The sequence below is a fragment of the Elephas maximus genome, chromosome 20 (genome assembly GCF_024166365.1).
Source record: "Elephas maximus indicus isolate mEleMax1 chromosome 20, mEleMax1 primary haplotype, whole genome shotgun sequence".
Lineage (NCBI taxonomy): Eukaryota > Metazoa > Chordata > Mammalia > Proboscidea > Elephantidae > Elephas > Elephas maximus.
Window position 1 is genome coordinate 34,247,776 of NC_064838.1, and position 18,954 is coordinate 34,266,729.

Below are 18,954 nucleotides of genomic sequence, written 5' to 3' on the forward strand. Positions count from 1 at the left end.
ATGGGGTCACTATGAGTCGGAATCAACTCAATGGCACACAACAACATGCCAATCTCCTAGGATTTTGGAAGGTGGGGAGGGACACCTTCCTCACTACAGGAGGGAATAATCCAGTAAAATATTACATTATATTTCATTAATTATTCTTACAATATGTAATGAATACCATAAGTTCAAAAAAAAAGAAAACCTATTGCCATCGAGTCGATTGCAACTCACAGCAACCCTACGGTAAGTTAAACATAACTTAAATCTCTCTTACAGGCATTTTTCTTCCTTTCTCTTTCTTTCTTTTATATTATAGTTCAGCTGATACCTGAGCATCCTCCATAGCAGAAAAATTTGTCAATAAATTCCTTACTTATTGTCAACTTTCTAGATTTTTAATTAAAAAGGTAATTTGTGTCCATTATTTTACAAGTCAATAAAAACTGAAGATTATAAAGAAAAAAAAGTCTCCTTTCCACTGTCCCTGTTACTACCATCCTGGCCCTCCCCCCAGCTCCACTTCATTCCTAGTCCCCAGGAGTAAACATGATTACCAATAGGTAAGAACCATCAGCTTCTTTTTATTCACGCCCAAATATATTAAGACACACACTTTAGGTGTTGTTGGGTTTTTGTTGTTGCTGTTGTTGTTATTTTCCCTCACTCAGCAATAGTCTACCTCATTACTGAACATTCTTTTGCCTTCAGAAAAAAAGATACACAAACAGTCATATTGGTGAGTTTACTACAGGCAAGGCCCAAGTACTTCAAGCTCTTGAAAGCTGGGGTACTGGTAAAATGCAGGCTCCCAGGCCTTTCCCCCAGGGAGTCTGATTAACAGGTCTGGGGTGAGATTGCAGAATGTGAATTTATTACAAGTTCCTCCCAGGTGACTCTGAAGGAGGCGATGCAGGAACCACACTGGGGGAAACACTACGGTAAGTAAAGAAAGGATCATGCCTAAGACTTACTAGAACTCTGCTTTCCCAGTTGCCCAAGATGGCACCTCCGCCTCTGCTGCTGGTCTTTTGGTACTACCCATCTTACGTTCCTTTCCAACAAGGTGCACTTACCAACGGCTTCACCGTTAGACTCAGGTTCACTGTCCAGGACTCTGAATGCTGGTGACCTGCCTGCTGGTTTAGCTAACATTTTCATTGTTTGATGAATTGATCATTCCACAGATCAACAACATCATGATAAATGGAGAAAAAATTGAAGTTGCCAATGATTTCATTTTACTTGGATCATCAATCAATGTCCATGGAAGCAGCAGTCAAGAAATCAAAGGATGTACTGCATTGGGCAAATCTGCTGCAAAAGATCTCTTTAAAGTTTTCAAAAGCAAAGATGTCACTTTGATGACTAAGGTGCACCTGACCCAAGCCAAGGTCTTTTGTATTGCCTCATATGCATATGAAAGCTGGACAATGAAAAAACAGACAGAAGAATTGATGCATTCCAATTGTGGTGTTGGCAAAGAATACTGAACATACCATGGACTCCCAGAGAACGAACCAACCAGTCTTAGAAGAAATACAGCCAGAATACTTCTTAGAAAGGAAGATGGAAAGACTCACTCACTTTGGGCACATCATCAGGAAAGACCAATCACTAGAAAAGGACATCATGTTTGGGAAAAGTGGAGCATCGGCAAAAAGGAGGGAAGCCCTTAATGACATGGAGTGACACAGTGGCTGCAACAGTTGGCTCAAACATACCGATGATCATGAAGATGGCACAGGACTGGGCAACATTTTGTACTATAATAAATAAAGTCACCATGAGTCAGAGCCAATTCTACGGCAATTAACAACTGTGTCAAGGTGTCCTGGGAGTTCTAAAGGGTACTATATCAATTAACTCACACACACACATTGCACTGTGAGGTATTATTTTTCAAACGAGGAAACTGGTACTCAAAAAAGTTAACTTATCTGTCTAAAGTCATTCAGGTAATAAGCCATGAGCCCTGACTGAAACCTACGTCTATGTGGTTCTGAGTCCAGAGCAGGCTCATCCATACCACAGCTGTCTCCTTTCACATTCTGTATTCTTGTCTTATCTACTCTCTGTGACCTTAGCTTAATTCCATCCAGCTAGGGTGAGTTTCAATCCTCTTCAGTTGAGCCCTGGCTTTAATTTCACCTTCAAAGCACCTACCCCTCAATCGTATTTACCATCCTGAGTATAACTACTTTAACATTCCTTTTCTGGAACCACTGCTATCTTTTATATCAGGAGTTGTTTGTTTTTCCCAAGAATCACTGATCTTCCTGACCACTTGAATATTTTGATGGCTCTCATCCTTCTCTAAATGGAAAGACGATTCTGTCTAGATCCCAAATAGCTCAGGAAATAATGACACTGAGATAAACTTAGCCAATATGATTCAGCTTTACAGATCAATGTCAGAAAATCACCACCAACATTTTCAACCATTTAGATCTGCTTGCTCTCTGCTCCCCAAGCACTCTGTATCACCTCTTTCGTAACATTCAACATTTTTTGTAATTACAAGTTACATTTTGTTTCCCCCCGCAAAGAATTATAATCTGTGAGGGAAGGGAACATAGTAGGAGCTCAATAAATATTTGCTAAACTAAATCAAAGTGAGCCAGCCCACCACATTCTCAGCATTTCTTTCCCACTAATCTCAAAAACATAGCAATTCTATGTTTCTGGCAGACAGCAGTAGGGCCTCTGCCATTTCTGGAGCAGAATTTGGATGAGATGCTCAGGGTGGGGCCTGAACCAGAGAATCAGGCCAAGGACAGAGCCCTAGCTAAGCTGAGGGTCAAGGGACCAATAAACTCAAAAGATAACAACCAAACAAAGGGTCAGGAGTCCAGATGGTCAGGGCAAGGAGTAATCAATTATCAGATGTCAGAAGCCAGATGACTGTTGTTCTGCCTCAGTTTCCCCAAGGTGATATATCTTTGGGAGACCCAAAGCATACTGTTCGGAGGTTATTGGCTAAATCTGCTTGAAAGTGTCCTACTGGGACAGCAGAAGGAGAACAGCCATGTTGTTCGGCAAGTTCCCATTCTTTATTGTTGTTGCCGGGTGTCATTGAGGAAACCCTGGTGGCGTAGTGGTTAAGTCAGCAGTTCAAATCTGCCAGGCGCTCCTTGGAAACTCTACGGGGCAGTTCTACTCTGTCCTATAGGGTCGCTATGAGTCAGAATCGACTTGACAACACTGGGTAGGGTGTCGTCATGCCAATTCCAACTCATAGCGACCCCACATGACACAGTGGGACTGCCCCATAGGATTTTTTTGGCTGTAATCTTTACGGAAGCAGATCGCCAGGTCTTTCGCAGAGCTGTTGGATGAGTTTAAACTGCCAACATTAAGGTTAGCAGCCGAGCACTTAACCTTTGCACCAACAAACCTCCTTTCCTATCCTTTAACACAAATTAAATCATGGAAATGACACCACTCTTTTAGATCTCTGAAATATTGTTAAGGTGTTTCATTGTTAAGAGTCCACTGACATCATCTCCCGCTCTTGTTTCTTTCAAGGCCCTATAAGCTATAGAATGTTCCCCTAAGAAGCCACACCATCTTGCTGAGATCAAATCTCTGTGAGACCTTTACCCACCTAAAGGAAATCAGGCCTTTCTGTTTGATAAATGGTTGGAAAACTTACTGATGAACAGTAAACTATTCTCTTAAAATACGCTCACCAACCATTAGAAGCAAGGACATAGCAGGTAACCACTGTTGGGAGCAGACCAGAAATCAGGAATCCAAAAAGTACCACTGAGGACCTGAGAAGCCACCAGATAAAAACAACAGGGCAGGAATGTGCTACCAGAAGAAAGGTACCAGAAGGTACTGAGGCCAAATTCTTTGCCAAGACGAGACTCTCCTTTTAATGCTTCCTGCCAAAGACAGGAACTGCTGCCTGGATCCCAACAGGGTAGCAAGATAATAAAGTGCTTGGAAGGGGGAAAATTCTAGCTGAAAGCGGCTGGCACAGCAATGGGGTGGGAGAAAGTTCTTGATGAGTGAGGTCAGTTCCTCCCACTTTTATACACATCTACACAGAGGTGGAACAGAAGTGGCCAACACAAGCCAAAACACCACAATAGAATGGTTTCCAACAAACCAATTCCCTGCCCTAAAGGACTGTCAACACAAGTGGGAGATCATGCTTACTGACTGCCTTACTTGGCTATATCTATTTATTTTTAGGCTATACTTTGCCTATTTCATGCCCTAGGCACATAGGCCTATGATGATTTCCCTGGCAGCTTTATGTTTTTATTGTGGTAAAAATATATATAACAAAACATTTGCCAATTCAACAATTTTTACATGTATAATTCAGTGACAATGATCACATTCATCATGTTGTGCCAGGGTTACCATTATCCTTTCTCAAATTATTCCACCACCGTTAACAGAAACTCAGGGCCTTCTAAGCAATGATTCCCTCTTTTTCCCTCCCTCCCCTCCTGGTAACCACTAATAAACTTTGGTCTCTTTATATCTGCCTACCTCATGTAAGTGGGATCATACAATAATTGCCCTTTTGTGACTGACTTATTTCAACTCTGCATAACGTTTTCAAGACTCATGTTGTAGCCCGTATCAGAACGCCACTTGACTTCATGTCATGGTTGAATAACATTCCATTGTATGGATGTACCACATTTTATTTACCCATTCATCTGTTGATGGGCACTTGGATTGTTTCCACCTTCTGGCTATTCTATAGTGCTGCAATGAACACTGGTGTACAAGTATCTGTTTCTGTTCCTGCTTTCGATTCTTTTGGGTATATATATACCTAGGACTAGAACTGCTGGATTGTACAGTAATCCTGTTTAACTTTTTGAAGAATCTCCTGGCATCTTTATTTTTATAACTTTTCATTAGAGATTACACAAACCATGCTGCGGCATGGATCACAGAATCTTATTTTTAAGAGAATACATGTATATGGCAGAGTTCTGCTAAGACAGGAAACAACATTCCTTTAGGTAGAGCTTCTTTAAACCATGGACCCCAAAGTCCTGTGAAAGGCATTTAAAACTAAAGCAAAATTTGCCAATATGTGGCAATAGCCTTAAAAATGGACACCCTCTTGGTCTGACTCTGCGGCTCCACTTATTTTGTATTCTAATGAAATCATCACGAAGCTATGCAAAGACTTATCTACAAGAATGTTCATCTACTTTAGGTGAAGGGAAAGACAACGCACAATACAGGGGAGGTCAGCACAACTGGGCTGAACCAAAAGCAAAGAAGTTTCCTGAATAAACTGAATACTTCAAAGGCCAGTATAGCAGAGCAAGGGGTTTGGAGACCATGATTTCAGGGGACATCTAAGTCAATTGGCATAATAAAATCTATTAAGAAAACATTCTGCATCCCACTTTGAGGAGTGGAGTCTGGGGTCTTAAACACTAGCAAGCAGCCATCTAAGATGCATCAATTGGTCTCAGCCCACGTGGATCAAAGGAGAATGAAGAACACTAAGGTCACAAGGTAATTACGAGCCCAAGAGACAGAAAGGGCCGCATGAACCAGAGACTACATCATCCTAAGACCAGAAGAACTAGATGGAGCCCGGCTACAACCGATGACTCCCCTGACAGGGAACACAACAAAGAACTCCTGAGGGAGCAGGAGAGCAGTGGGATGCAGACCCCAAATTCTCATAAAAAGACCAGACTTAATGGCCTGACTGAGACTGGAAGGATCCTGGTGATCATGGCCCCCAGACCTTCTGTTGGCCCAGGACAGGCACCATTCCCGAAGCCAACTCTTCAGACATGGATTGGACTGGACAATGTGTTGGAGAGGGATGCTGGTGAGGAGTGAGCTTCTTGGATCAGGTGGACACTTGAGACCATGTTGGCATCTCCTGCCTGGAGGGGAGATGAGAGGGTGGGGGGGGGTTAGAAGCTGGTGAAATGGACATGAAAAGAGAGAGTGGAGGGAGAGAGCAGGCTGTCTCATTAGGGGGAGAGTAATTGGGAGTATGTAGCAAGGTGTATACAAGTTTTTATGTGAGAGACTGACTTGATTTGTCACCTTTCACTTAAAGCACAATAAAAATTATTAAAAAAAAAAAAAAAGAATGTTCATCTTGGCACTGTTTATAAAAGGGAAAATTGGGAACAATATCAATATCAGAGAATGGGTTAAATTAATTATGCCACCAAATTACCAGTTTGAAGACTATGATCCCATTTTTTGTTATCTATAGATATAAAATAGATTTTGATAAGTAGATACAGAGATATAAAGACTGGAAGGAAATATATCAAATGTCTACAGTGGTTATACCATGTAGTAGCTTACAGAGTCTTTTTTTTTTTTTTTTATGTTTTCCAAATAATGAGTACCTTTTATTTCCATAATAAAGAAAACTGTTATAAAAATAAGATCCACATCACACTATCTCCACGGTCAGAGACTTATAGGATCCAGTGGTTAGAAATGAACTTTAAGCTACTTCCTTCCCAGCTTCATCTCCCACCCTCACCCCATTCCACCTGCTCTGAGTTTCAGCCACATCAGACTTCTCACCATTTTCCAAGTACCCAGCCCCTTTCATGACCCCCATGCCTTTGCACATGTGCTCTCTCTTCCTGAAATCCCTTCACTACCTGGAGATCAGGAATCCAAAAAGTACCACTGAGGACCTGTGAAGCTTCTACTCAACCTTCCAAACCCTACTCAAACGTCCTTTCCCCTAAAAGAACATCTCCTGCTCTCCCAGGCAAAGTTGTCACTTCCACTCTGAGTCTCCACAGTGTGTGGCTCCAGCACTGTCCCGGTACTTAACACACTGTATTATAATTGATCAATCTATTTTTATATCTGTCTTTCCTAGAAAACTACAAGTCTATCACAGGCAGAGGCAGGGACTATATTTTACCCATTTTTGTGTCCCCACCTCAGATACACACTAGGACCTCAAACCTCTGCAGCGTCCCTTGCAATGGCCACACAGTCCCTAGAAATGAGGAATTCATTCTCTTCTAAGCCATCCCTTGGACGGCTCTGCATCGATACTACTGTCCCTTCTCTGCGTTCTTCATCTCCTAAGTTACCTGTCAGACCAAGTTTGGGATAAAGCCTGGATCTGCTTCATCAGCTGCCTCTGAACTGCAGCTCCCAGCATAATCTCCTGCACCTCAGAGCACAATATCTATGTGTGATCATGTGCAAAGTCCATCACACGGACCTCTAAACTCATTCGTTCGTTCATTCAACAAATACTTCGATCACCTATTATATACCAAGTGCTGTTCTAGGTGCTAGAAAAACAGAAACGAACAAGAGAAACGAAAGTTTTATTCAATTCTGGTGAAGAAGGAAAAATAACAGGTAGCCGTAAGTGCTCTGCTGAGAATTCAAGTCGGCCGACCCAATAGAGAGCTACTAGATGGTGACAAGATGAGGTGGTCGAGAGGAACACTTAAGCTGATTCCTGAATGCCAAAAAGGGGCCAGCCACGTGCCAATCCAAGGAAAGCGCGTTCCAGAAAGAGGGAAAACTTAAGTGCAAAGGTGATAAAAGCTTGGAGAGTTCAAAGAACCAACAAAGGCCAGCATGGCTTGAAATTCAAGGAGGAAGAGGAGCGTGGAGAGGTGAGGTGGAAGAGGTGGAAAGACCACGGGCCTTGTAAGCCCTCACAAAAAGTTTGGATTCCATTCTCGTACAATGAGAAGCTACTGGAGGTTTTAAACAAGGGAATGACACGATCAGATTTAAAGTGTCTAAAGATTAGTACTATTGCTACTGTGGGAAGAATAGACTATGGGGACAGGAGAAGAGGCAGGAAAACCAGCTAGGACAGTGGCTATCAATGGGGGACATTTGGCAACATCTGGAGACATTTTCTGTTGTCATCACTAGATGGGTGCTACTGATGTTCAGTGGGTAGAAACAAGGAACGCTGCTAAATCTCCCACGATACACAGGACGGTCCTCACACTAAAAAATTATCCAGCCCAAAATGTTAATAGTACCATCTCAGAGAACCCCTGAGTTAGGAAGACATTGCCATGGTCCCAGCAAGAGGTGATGATGGTGGTCTGGGCTAGGATGCTGGAGATGGAGAAAGAAGGAAATTCACAGCAATTAATATTTTGAAATATTGAGGATTTTCCCTCCATATTTCCTTGGGCTTGTTGGTCGCTATTCAGTCAGTAAGGACGTCCTGTGTCCATTGCCTCAGAGACAATACAGAGAAAGAATCAATTCTTGGCTTTTGACTTTCAAAAGCCTAGCCTCAGGGAGAATAAAAAGAATGTGGGGTATGGACAATAATTTGACAGAAAGAGCCAGGATACCACCCCCAAAGACACCCCTACACATACACAGGCACTATAGATTTCCTGGGCCAAAGGGGAGACTTGAGTACAGCAAGGTGTAGGTAGGTATTATGGATTATAAGGAAAAAACCACCACCTGTCTGTCAATTTGTCTACTGTGTGGCATTTGTGTTGCTGTGATGCTGGAAGCTATGCCACTGGTATTTCAAACACCTGCAGGGTCACCCATGATAGACAGGTTGTGGCAGAGCTTTCAGACTAAGACAGTCTAGGAAGAAAGGACTGGTGATTTACTTCTGAAAACTAGCCAATGAAAACTACGAATCACAACAGAATATTGTCCAATATAGTGCTGAAAGATGAGCTCCCTAGCTTGGAAGGCACTCAAAAAACACTGTGGTCACAACAATGGACTCAAGCATGCCAACGATTTTGAAGATGGCACAGGACCGGGCAACACTGCATTCTGTTGCACATGGGGTCACCGTGAGTCAGAGCCAACTCAATGGCAGGCAACTAATAACAAAAACAGAGAGGAGTTAGGTCACTTCCCAGGAAGAGCCCTCGGAAGGGACCAGAGGAGGAGTAAGAACTGGGTATGGCAAAACAGGCCTGGGACACATGTGAGGAGTCCCTCATGGCTCAGCATGGTGTGTGAGCAGCAGGATGACCTGGGGTGTCTGCAAACCATGTGGGAGGAGCTGAGGTGAGTGGACACAAGAAGGAGCCTCGGGGGTTGGGAACAAAGGACTCATTGGCATGGACCGGTTGCTGAAGATGGAATAGGAAAGAGGACATCTCAGCCATGGCCAAAGTAGAATGATGATGAACCACAACAGATGTCCCCACAATAGCCTTGGAGCTCCTAAGTCTCCCTGGGCCTGGAGACACAACCTTGGAAGAAAAATGAGAGAGTCCCAAATTGACTTAGCTGTATTTGTCAACCCAGTAGAACTGAGATGTGAAATGGAAAATGAGTTACAGAAAAATAAAAACATATTCCTGTGCACCTGAACTTGTGGCTAAGGTTTATTCACTCAAACATGCAATGGGCTATGGCCTTCTATGTGTCCATCTGCACCAACTTGTGCCATTTGGCATCCAAGGGGCAGAGCCCAGGTCCATTTGAGGCACGGGAACACTGCCCTAAAGCAGAAGGCACCCCGTTTACTGTTGCACACAGTCGCGCATGCGCGCACATGTAATACATATTGATTAGGGGTGAGCTCTTTCCAAATTACCATTTAAATCAATGGTTGAGTGCTCTGTAATTGGAAATGTCAAACCTCCATTTTCTAAGTGACCTCAAAACACCACATTGATATCACTTAGCTGAACTGGATACATACTTTCTTTCCCTGTTCAAGCTGCCCTCTGAGAGACATATAAAAATCAGGGAGCTAGGCAAAAGGCAAAAAGAGAAGGAACCTGGTAATCCACAAACTGCGTAGCCTGGCATTTTCTAAAATGTGTCGTAAGGAACAGGGTCTGGTACGATAGTCCATGAAAAAGGTCTACAAGATTTAATAAGTTTGCACAGTAAGATACCACTCCACCTCCACTAGGATGGCTATGGTTAAAAAAAGAAAACAACAAATGTTGGTGAAGATGTGGAGAAACTGGAACCCTCATCCAGTGCTGGTGAAAATGCAAAGTGGTGCAGCTGCTGTGGAAAACAATTTGGAAGTTCCTCAAAAATTTAAACATAGAACTACCATAAGACCCAGCAATCCCACTCATAGATATATACCCAAAAGAATTGAAACCAGGGACTCAAACAGATACTTGTATACCACTGTTCATTACAGCACTATTTATAATGGCCAAAGAGTGGAAATGACCTAAATGTCCCTCAACTGATGAATGGATAAACAAAATGTGGTATACATTTGCAGTATACATTCCACATACAACGGAGCATTACTCAGCCATAAAGAGAAATACAATGTTGACACATGCTAGCTAGACATGGATGCACCTTGAAAATATTATGCTGAGTGAAATTAGTCAGGCACAAAAGTACAAATATTGTAGTATAACCTCACTTATATGAAATATCTAGAATAAGCAAATGTGTAGAGACATAAGCTTATTAGTGGTTACCAAGGGTGGAAGGGAAGGCTAAAGGGGGAGTCACTGCTTAGGGTGCACTGAGTTTCTGCTACTAGTGGTGGGACAATCTGGAAATGGATAATGGTGATGGTTGAACAACATGATGAACAAAATCAATGTCACTAAATTGTACCTGTAAAAGATGTTGAATTGGTAAATATTACACACAAACACACGACTTTTTTTAACACAAAAAGCTGAATAAGTCTGAGGAAATTTTGTGGTCCCAGAAGTTCTGTGGGAAACAAACCTATTTAACTCAGTTTACCCTAGAATGTCCAAAATCTATTTGACCACAGAACTGTTCTTTTTAACTGAACACTTCTTTACATCCTATTTCATGAAATACACTTCGAGAAGCATAAACTGGTGTGATGATTCAACAGAATACAACCAAAGCCCTATCCCTGGCCAGACAATATACCAGCCATCAGGAATTAATCCTTTCCAACCGAAATCAAGCCCAGAACACAGCTTCCTGGGTACTATATTAGTCCAAAAGTTCTCAAGCTCAGCACCTTTAAGAAATTAATGGCTGCCCCATTCCTGGCAGCTATACAAGAAAGCTCTCAGTTTCCAGAATCAGCCTACTTCATCTCCTTCCTGACCTCTCTGATCCTTACCCTGCTATTTCCTTGCCTCATTCTTCTCACCAGGGTACTGCCTCAGCTCTGCCTCCTCAGGCAACCACTACCACCCAGGCTTTCCCACCCACCAGAGCCATTCAACTCAACCAACATTTACTGACCACTAGCTAGATGCCAGGCATATAGGATACACCAATGAACTTAGCAGATACAGCTTCTGCCCTCATGGAGATAGAGTCTAGGACTAATCTGAAATCCAGAGTCTCTCCCTGAGCATCAGTTTTTACACCAGAAAAAAAAAAAAAGGGGGAGAGTTGGACTATATGACGCCTAAAGTTTCTGATTCTGAAAATCTATATTTCTGGGTAGGTAGAGGAGTGGGCTGGCAGGAGGTAAGGCTGGCAGCCCCCATCAGCATCAAGCAGCAGGTGCTTCCAGTGGACACTTTTCCAATGAAGACTCCCTGGGGTGGAGGTGAAGGGATCTAACTCAGCCTAGGTAACATCCAGTGGGGACTAGGAAAGATTGAATTAGAAGGAACGTGGAAGTTTTAGGAAGGGTGGGATGTCAAAGATTAAGACCCATCCAGACTGGGTCCCCATGAAGGAACCCCTGGTTACAGAGCCATGGTGTCTCTGTATGCATCTTGCTTTCCTGCACATCTGGAAGTTAGACCAGTTTAAACCCTAGCCCCGCCCAATAGTCACTGTGCAATCTGATGCAAATTATTTCTCTGAACCTCAGGTTTTAGTCTATAAAATGGGAATAATGGCAATCTCACAGGGTTATTGGGATCGTAAAATGAGATGTTCCATATATGGCTGAGACATATAAGCTAAATAAAAGTTACTTACCTCCCACTGCTAAATAAAGCTGTGTATCCTGAAGCACAGCTTGTAACGGTCACCAAATGAGTGAATGAATGAATAGTGGTTGCTGCAAAGGGAAAATTGCCCTTAACATATACACTCTGGTGGTGAAAACTCCATTAATGGCCAGTATGGACCCCAGATCCACTGATTCCCCAGCCTGGAAGAGGCCTGCAGTGCGTGTTCCTCAAACTGCACCCCACCGTGACTATGACAGGCACCACCTTCTCACAGACCGTCGGCTTTCAACACAACCAAACCCATTGCCGTTGAGTTGATTCCAACTCATGGCGACCCCATGTGTGCAGAGTAGAACTGTGCTCCATAGGGTTTTCAAGGCTGTGACCTTTCTGGAAGCAGATGGCCAGGTTTTCTTCCCAGGCACTTCTGGGTGGGTTCAAACTGTCAACCTTCCAGTTAGTTGAGCCTTAACTGTTCACACCACCCAGGGACTCTTTCACAGCCCTCACCAAATCTCCACTTATAAATATCTCCCAAACAAGAAATCCAACACCATGAAAAAAATATTACTTTTCTCAAGAAAACTCCTACTTTCAATGGAACAGAAAGCACAGGTGTCAAAGACAATAACTACTTAAACTATGAGTTGTAAAACTTCTCACTAGTAACTTATCAGTCACTCCCTCAACCAATCATGTGCCAAGCACATTATGGAAACAAAGATAACCATAAGCATATCTGCCCTCAAAATTCATGGCCAAGGTCCTAAACACAAAATTGCAATAAAGGATAATAAGGTCCAGAATAGAGGGGCAGATATGAGGGAACAAATAAATTTGGCTAGGAGAGTGGAGTAGGCATCCTGGAAGAAGGTATCATTTGACAAGGTATTAAAGGATGATCAGGAGTTGGTCAGGCAAAAAAAGGGAGAGGGCATCTTAAATAGGGTAAAGTCTCAGATGGGGAAAGGTGTGGACGTAGGGAAGGATATAGAGGATTCGGAGAAAAGCGGTGGGTCCAGTGTGGTTACAAAAACACAGGCCTATCACAGTGAAAATGACTGAAGATGAAACAGGAACATAGGGTGAGGCCCAATCGCCAAGGCCTTTCATGGACTTCAGCTTGTAGGTCTGCAGTTGCATACTGGTGGCCCATGGGCTGAAACTGTTCTATCAAAATATTTGTTTAGCCAGAATAGTGTTTTTAAAATTTTGAGCAAACATTTCAAAATCAGGAGATTGTTTAAAATCCAGATTCCTTTGAAACACTGAAAGAACTAGCCACTCTGGGCTCACATTCCTGCATGGCAAAAACAGGTGGGAGTTAAGCAGTGTTTGTCTCCTCTAGGTGAGCTCTTCAGTTGGCCACAGTCCCCACCACTCCCCACTATTTTCCCAATTCAGCCTGCTTTACTCATTTGACTCTGTTGAGGGTTCCTAAAGAGGTTCTCCAAATCACCCTATGGCATACTCTTTAAGCCTAAGCTCTTTTGGTCCTCAACTGGAAGTTTTGTGTTTGTTTTCTCCCCATCCCCTTTTCTTATTTTATCACCATATTCCAAGAAAACTCTTAGAAAGCAAGGAATGTATCATATACTCACAACACCCAGCCCAAGATTAAGTACAAAGTAAATGATCAATGTTTGTTGAGTGAATAAATAAACGCATCTCTGTGGTATTCCTCAATACCTGCTCTTCTTTCCTGAAATTCTAGATTTTGCTATCAAGAAGATGGCCTAAAATGAACATGAATATGTAATAAGAAATAAAACACTAAAGCTAATCACTGCATTTCTATTTCAATTTTCTATTAGGTTGAAATGGAAATATGAACTCTGAATAAATGCAGAACAGACCATTATGTCTGACAGCAAGAGGAACTAGAGCCAGGATACTAAGAAGGCCTGCAAATAAGATCACCATACACTATCAGTGGTCTTTGAGGCAATTGTGGAGAAGGGGATAGTTGCCAAAAAGCTGGACAAGGGCAAACCCTACAGACTACAGAATGTGATGTCACTCAGGCCATGTTCTTGAACAGATTCATAAAAGGGGCACTTGTGAGCACCTAGGACAGGAAGCAATGTCCATTTGGAGCCAGCAGGGGGGTCACCAAGAGCAAGTCATGTTAAATTCATTTCAGTTTCTTTGCTCTGACAAGGTTCCTAGCCTACCAGATTAGAGAAATATAGCAGACATAATATATATGGTGCAATGCAGGAGTGGGCAGTGAAAGAGCTGATTCAACCCTTGGGTTATATTAATGAGAGCATTAGGTATAGCATGAAGGAGGTGACAGTTCTTTTCTTTCTTTGACCACATCTAGAGAATTGCATTTAGAACTTAATAGCATTCTTCAAGAAGGACACTGATAGTACAATTTTCTGGAGATTAATTTGGCAAAAACTCTTTAAAAATGTAAAGCTCTCATCCAGATTAATGGCATCTGTTGAAAAATCGAAAGATCTAGCTGGGCCTACATTCCCACATGGCAATAACTAGTTGAACCCAAGTAGTGACTGCCCGTTTAGATGGGGCATGTGCTCTCTGGTCCACCAACCCCTTTCATATTGCCCTCACGGAGGTGGTGCGTCAACCTCCACAAATTATCTCACTTGGCCAGCTTCACTCATTTATTCTATTTGCCAAGCACCCAAAGGCATCAGAGTTTGCATTCCAGGGTCAAGTGGATCCAAAAGGAAGTGAAGATGGTAAGTGGTGGGGAGCCATCTTACATGAGGGTAATCATAGTCCAGGACCTATAATCTGAGTCTCCAAACACCCAATGGACAGTCATGGGGAAGAGGAGACGCATCTGTCTTGTTCTACAATGTCCTAAGGGGCAGAAACTATAGGACCAATAGGTAGAGTATTTGTTGTTGTGTGCTGAAGAGTCAATTCCTACTCCTAGTGACCCTAGATGACAGAGTATAACTGCCAAGCCAGGTTTACCAGCTGTAATCTTTACAGGAGTAGATCGTCAGGTTTTTTCTTGTGGAGCAGCTGATGGGTTCAAACCACAGACCTTGCAGTTAGCAGCTGAGAGCTTAACCATTGCACCATCAGGGCTCCTTTTTTGGTGCAGTAGAGACACATTCAACCCAACATAAGAAAAACCACTTACAATAGCTAGAGCTGTCCACAGGTGGGTATGTGGGCTGCGGAGGGGGTAAATTCCCCATTACTGGAGATGTACATACATCTGGCACATAAATGTTTTGCAAGTACATAATCAAAGGGATTCAAGTATTCAATGGGGCAAGAGAAGGCATGAGTCCAGAAATTTTTACAATAGAAGAAGTGATGTTTTAAAACATTCCTTTTTGTTAGGTCAGTAAATTCTTCAAACAGAAATAATAAGCAGTACGTCAACAAAGCACCCAGCATCATTTTTAAAAACTGCAAATTCCCTTGACAAAATTAACAATGTGCAAAATCTGACTAGGTGGAGCTTTTGCACCAGATCAGCCAAATGATACCCAGAGAGAAAAGTAATTGGCATCACACATTATTTTCAGTGATGGGTCAATCGTTCTTCCCGAGGCCGAGGCAAGCAACAAAGGCAACGGGATGAAAGTAAGAGGGTAAACAATGGAGCTCCAGCAACACGCAGCCAGTCCCCACCCCAAAACTGCCATCTGCTACTGACATTAATCCTTCAAGGGGCAGCTTCAGGCAAACAACATATCAGGGAGCACTATGCCTGGAAGGAAACCAAGAAAGGAGCCTTCAGGTTCCCAGCCTTGTGACCTTGGGCAAGTCATTTAACATCAGTGGGCCTCAGTTTCCTCACCGCCAAAACTGAGCTCCTAACTACCCTTTCTGTACACTGTGTGGGCCAACAGTAAGACTGTCTGGAAGCGAGCCATAGACGATGTAAAGACCTGTACATACATCAATCATTATGACAATTAGCACAAATACAGTTGCGAAAGAAAAGATTTCAGATGGTTTCAGGCACAGCAGTATCCTGGCCTAAATCTTATAGATGTCAGGCTCTCAAGAAATAAAATTAAACTTCTGTAACCAGAATGCAGAGGAATTTAGAGTCTGGAAGAAACAAGATCATTTGGACATATTTCCTGATGAAATTCGTTACCTCGTATTTGCTAACGAGTTATCAAAATAAAGGTGAAAGAAAGGTAAAAATAATAGAATCACCCACAGAATAAATCCTTAATCGATCCTCAAGAAAAGTTCGCCGGCCCAGTGGTAGGCACCCTTCAAAAACAAGACAAGCTTATTTCCTACCAAGGCAACGCTTATAAAGCCCAAGCTGTTCAAAACGCAGCATCTCCTCCTCTATGAAGGCTTTTTTTTTTTTTAATAAGAATCTCATTGAAAAAAAATGATAATAATCACCCACATTAGTTCTTTAAGACATGAACTCCCTAAAAAGTGCATATTCAAGGACTGACACAGGTTTTTATATTGGGTGAATTCAAATCTCTGATCAATAAAGGGCTTGCCTACCAATTTTCAGCAAAGCAGAAATATCAAAAGCCACTGTTTTCTACCCTGAACTGAAAACTAAACAGGCAGCAAGAAGGAAGAGAAGGGTTTTCCTGCTCATTTCACTCTGGCGTCTACCCGGAGGTGATTAGCATGCCAGGTTTGACCAGAACTAAAAGGCAAAAAAGATTGTTGGCGAGACTGGGGAAAAACAAAGGCCTCCCCTGGCTACCGCCCCCCTCCCAAAGTTTCCCAAGCATCTGAAGCGTGTACAGCAGCTGCGGACGCCTGGCCTCCTGCAGCGCCTGGGGAGGCCACCCCGCTTCCTGGGCCGTGGAGTCTTCAGCTATAGTGGCACCCAGCAGCAGGTGTGGCAACCTCAGGTCATCTGAGCCCCAAATAGCCGACCTGCTTAGTAGTCTGTACATGACCTCAAGGATGGGCCTGACCCTCCTGCTGAAGATGTATTTTGTCTTGACTCTTTCGCAGCAAGGACAGACTGACCAGAAAGAACACGGACAGGAAGAGGCAAGGGCCCAGCCTTCCCTGAGTGTGCATCCTCTGAGAAAGGGTGAGCATGGTGAACGATGTTTGGATGTTTTTTCCCTGCCAAAGCTGAGCCCAGACCTGGTGGGGGCGGGAGAAGCACTCCTCTGGCCTGGATGAAGAGTCTGCCTGCATTTCTCTATGTGACTGTGCCTGTTTTCCTATTCTGCCTTGCTAGTGTGGCTGCAGGGAGTCGGCCGCTGCAAGAAGTGTGGACCCAGTGGCACCAAAGCTGGAACGAGCAGCCGGAGGTCATCTCACCCTCCTGGCAGGCTTCCCTACAGACCGCTGAAGGCAGGCAGCGCCTCCCAGCCCGAATGGCACCCAAGCGGTTTGCCTTGAATGAAGGTTGCTGGCCCTAAACGTTACTGCACGGCTGGGCTCAGCGCTGCACACCACGAGATGATAATACATTTCTGCACCGACGCCTTCTTTCTGCGTAAATGCCTGCATTAGTTTTGGATCAATATGCCCCATAACAGCTCATCCATGGCAACCCAGGCCAGCTGAGACACCGACAAAGAAGTGCAGCCCGGCGATGCTGCCTCCCCGTGCACATGCATGTGAATTCTAGCCCAGAGAGAGAGGCGAGGCAAAACAACAACCAAAACCGACAAGGGGGGTAAAAGATCTGTAAAAAATATCCATCAATATCAATGGGCTTTTACTATCTGGGGGTGGGGGCAGTGACGGTCAAAATAGCCTTAGAGTGACATGTCACCGCCAAGATGATGGAGTATCAGCGACACTCCTAAAGTCGGCTGTAGGAGCCTCCTCACACACCTGCAATGCAGTGATTGCCGCCCGTTCTATAATCCATACTACCAGCCCCAGCACTATCTGCAGCTGAAACCAGTTCGGACTTGTGCGGCTGCCACCGTTCCTCCTCACAATAAGATTATTGATGCATAACAACATTTCATGATGGCAGGGAGGAAAAAGGAAGGGGAAAAAAAGCCGGAGAGAAGGGAAAGGGGAGGGGAGGGAAAACTCCCCAGCCTGCATCTCACCTTTTATTTGAGCTTCATATTCAGCAATGATCTCTTTGTCTTTCTTGAACTTAGTTTGAGATGACATCTTCCGCAGCCAAAGGGACTGGCAAGCTGTTTGATTTATTTCTCCTTTTCTTCCCCAGTCCTCTCTCAAGCCCTGGTAATCACACGGCTCTGGTCGATTTCACAGGTTTAAGGGCTAATCTCTTTTCCTTGGCTGCAGAGTAGAGGAAAAAATCCTTCTCCTTCTGGGAGGAAAATTCTCTTTGCTCGCTGAAAAATGGCTCTAATGGCTTGCTCTGGTCAGCTCCTCTTGCAAAAGGGGAACCACCCTTTTAACACAGCAACCTGCCCCAGATTTTCAAGGTTTCTCTTCCAAAAAAATAAGAGCCTGGAGCCCTCACACACTTGCACACAAGCACATTCACGCATGCACTCGCACACTCACCCGGACACGCATACACACAGTCACAGTGTACACACACCCTCACTCACACATGCATACACACTTGCTCACTCACTCACTCACACACACATATCCACGAGAGGCGCCTCCTAGGTCGCGCAGGCTTTCAAAGGCTCTGCTAAGGAGATGGTCAGGTTGCCAAAGTGCGGGTCATCTCGCATCCTCCCTCTCTTCGGCGCCTCTGGTCTGATGTACAGTGAGGATCAAAGCCAGGAGAGCGAGATGGAAGTTTTCCTGCTGCAACGCTTGAGCTCCGGTGAACCCAGGCTGGACTGCACGCCCTGCAGGGCTGGCTGAACGCTCCCCCACCCCTCTCGTCACCAGGCTCCGCCTCCTGGATTTTATAACAACTGACACATTGTAGCCTACAGGAGAGCAGAACTCACTGCATGCAAAAACGGGAAGAAACACTCACAAAAGAGAAGGCAGCAAGAAAAAGAATCAGGTTGGGAAGGTTTGAGAAGCCCCTGTAAAACTCCAACCTCCAGCAGCTCTCCTAGGTGTCTTTGCACCCTGCAATTTAATTCAGTTTCTTGCAGTGACCACTATGTGACAGTTTGTCACTCTGCCTTGAGAATCTAGCAGAGGGTCTGGTCCATGTAGGGATGCACATTAATATTTGTTGAGCAATTACTAGGTGTCAGGGACTTTGCCAGCCAGGCATTTTGGACATACAGCGTAG

At 43.8% G+C, this 18,954-nt stretch overlaps 1 protein-coding gene across 2 annotated transcripts in view; it reads right to left on the minus strand.

Annotated features, from left to right (window-relative positions):
* SRGAP3 (SLIT-ROBO Rho GTPase activating protein 3) overlaps positions 1-18,532 on the minus strand; it is a 333,060-nt gene extending 314,528 nt beyond the window's left edge. For both annotated transcript variants that reach the window (XM_049863437.1, XM_049863436.1), the window contains exon 1: positions 17,825-18,532. In XM_049863437.1, the coding sequence (XP_049719394.1) occupies positions 17,825-17,891 (67 nt within the window). In that variant the 5' untranslated portion in view covers positions 17,892-18,532. The remainder of the gene's footprint in view (positions 1-17,824) is intronic.
* Between the last annotated feature and the right edge of the window lie 422 nt (positions 18,533-18,954).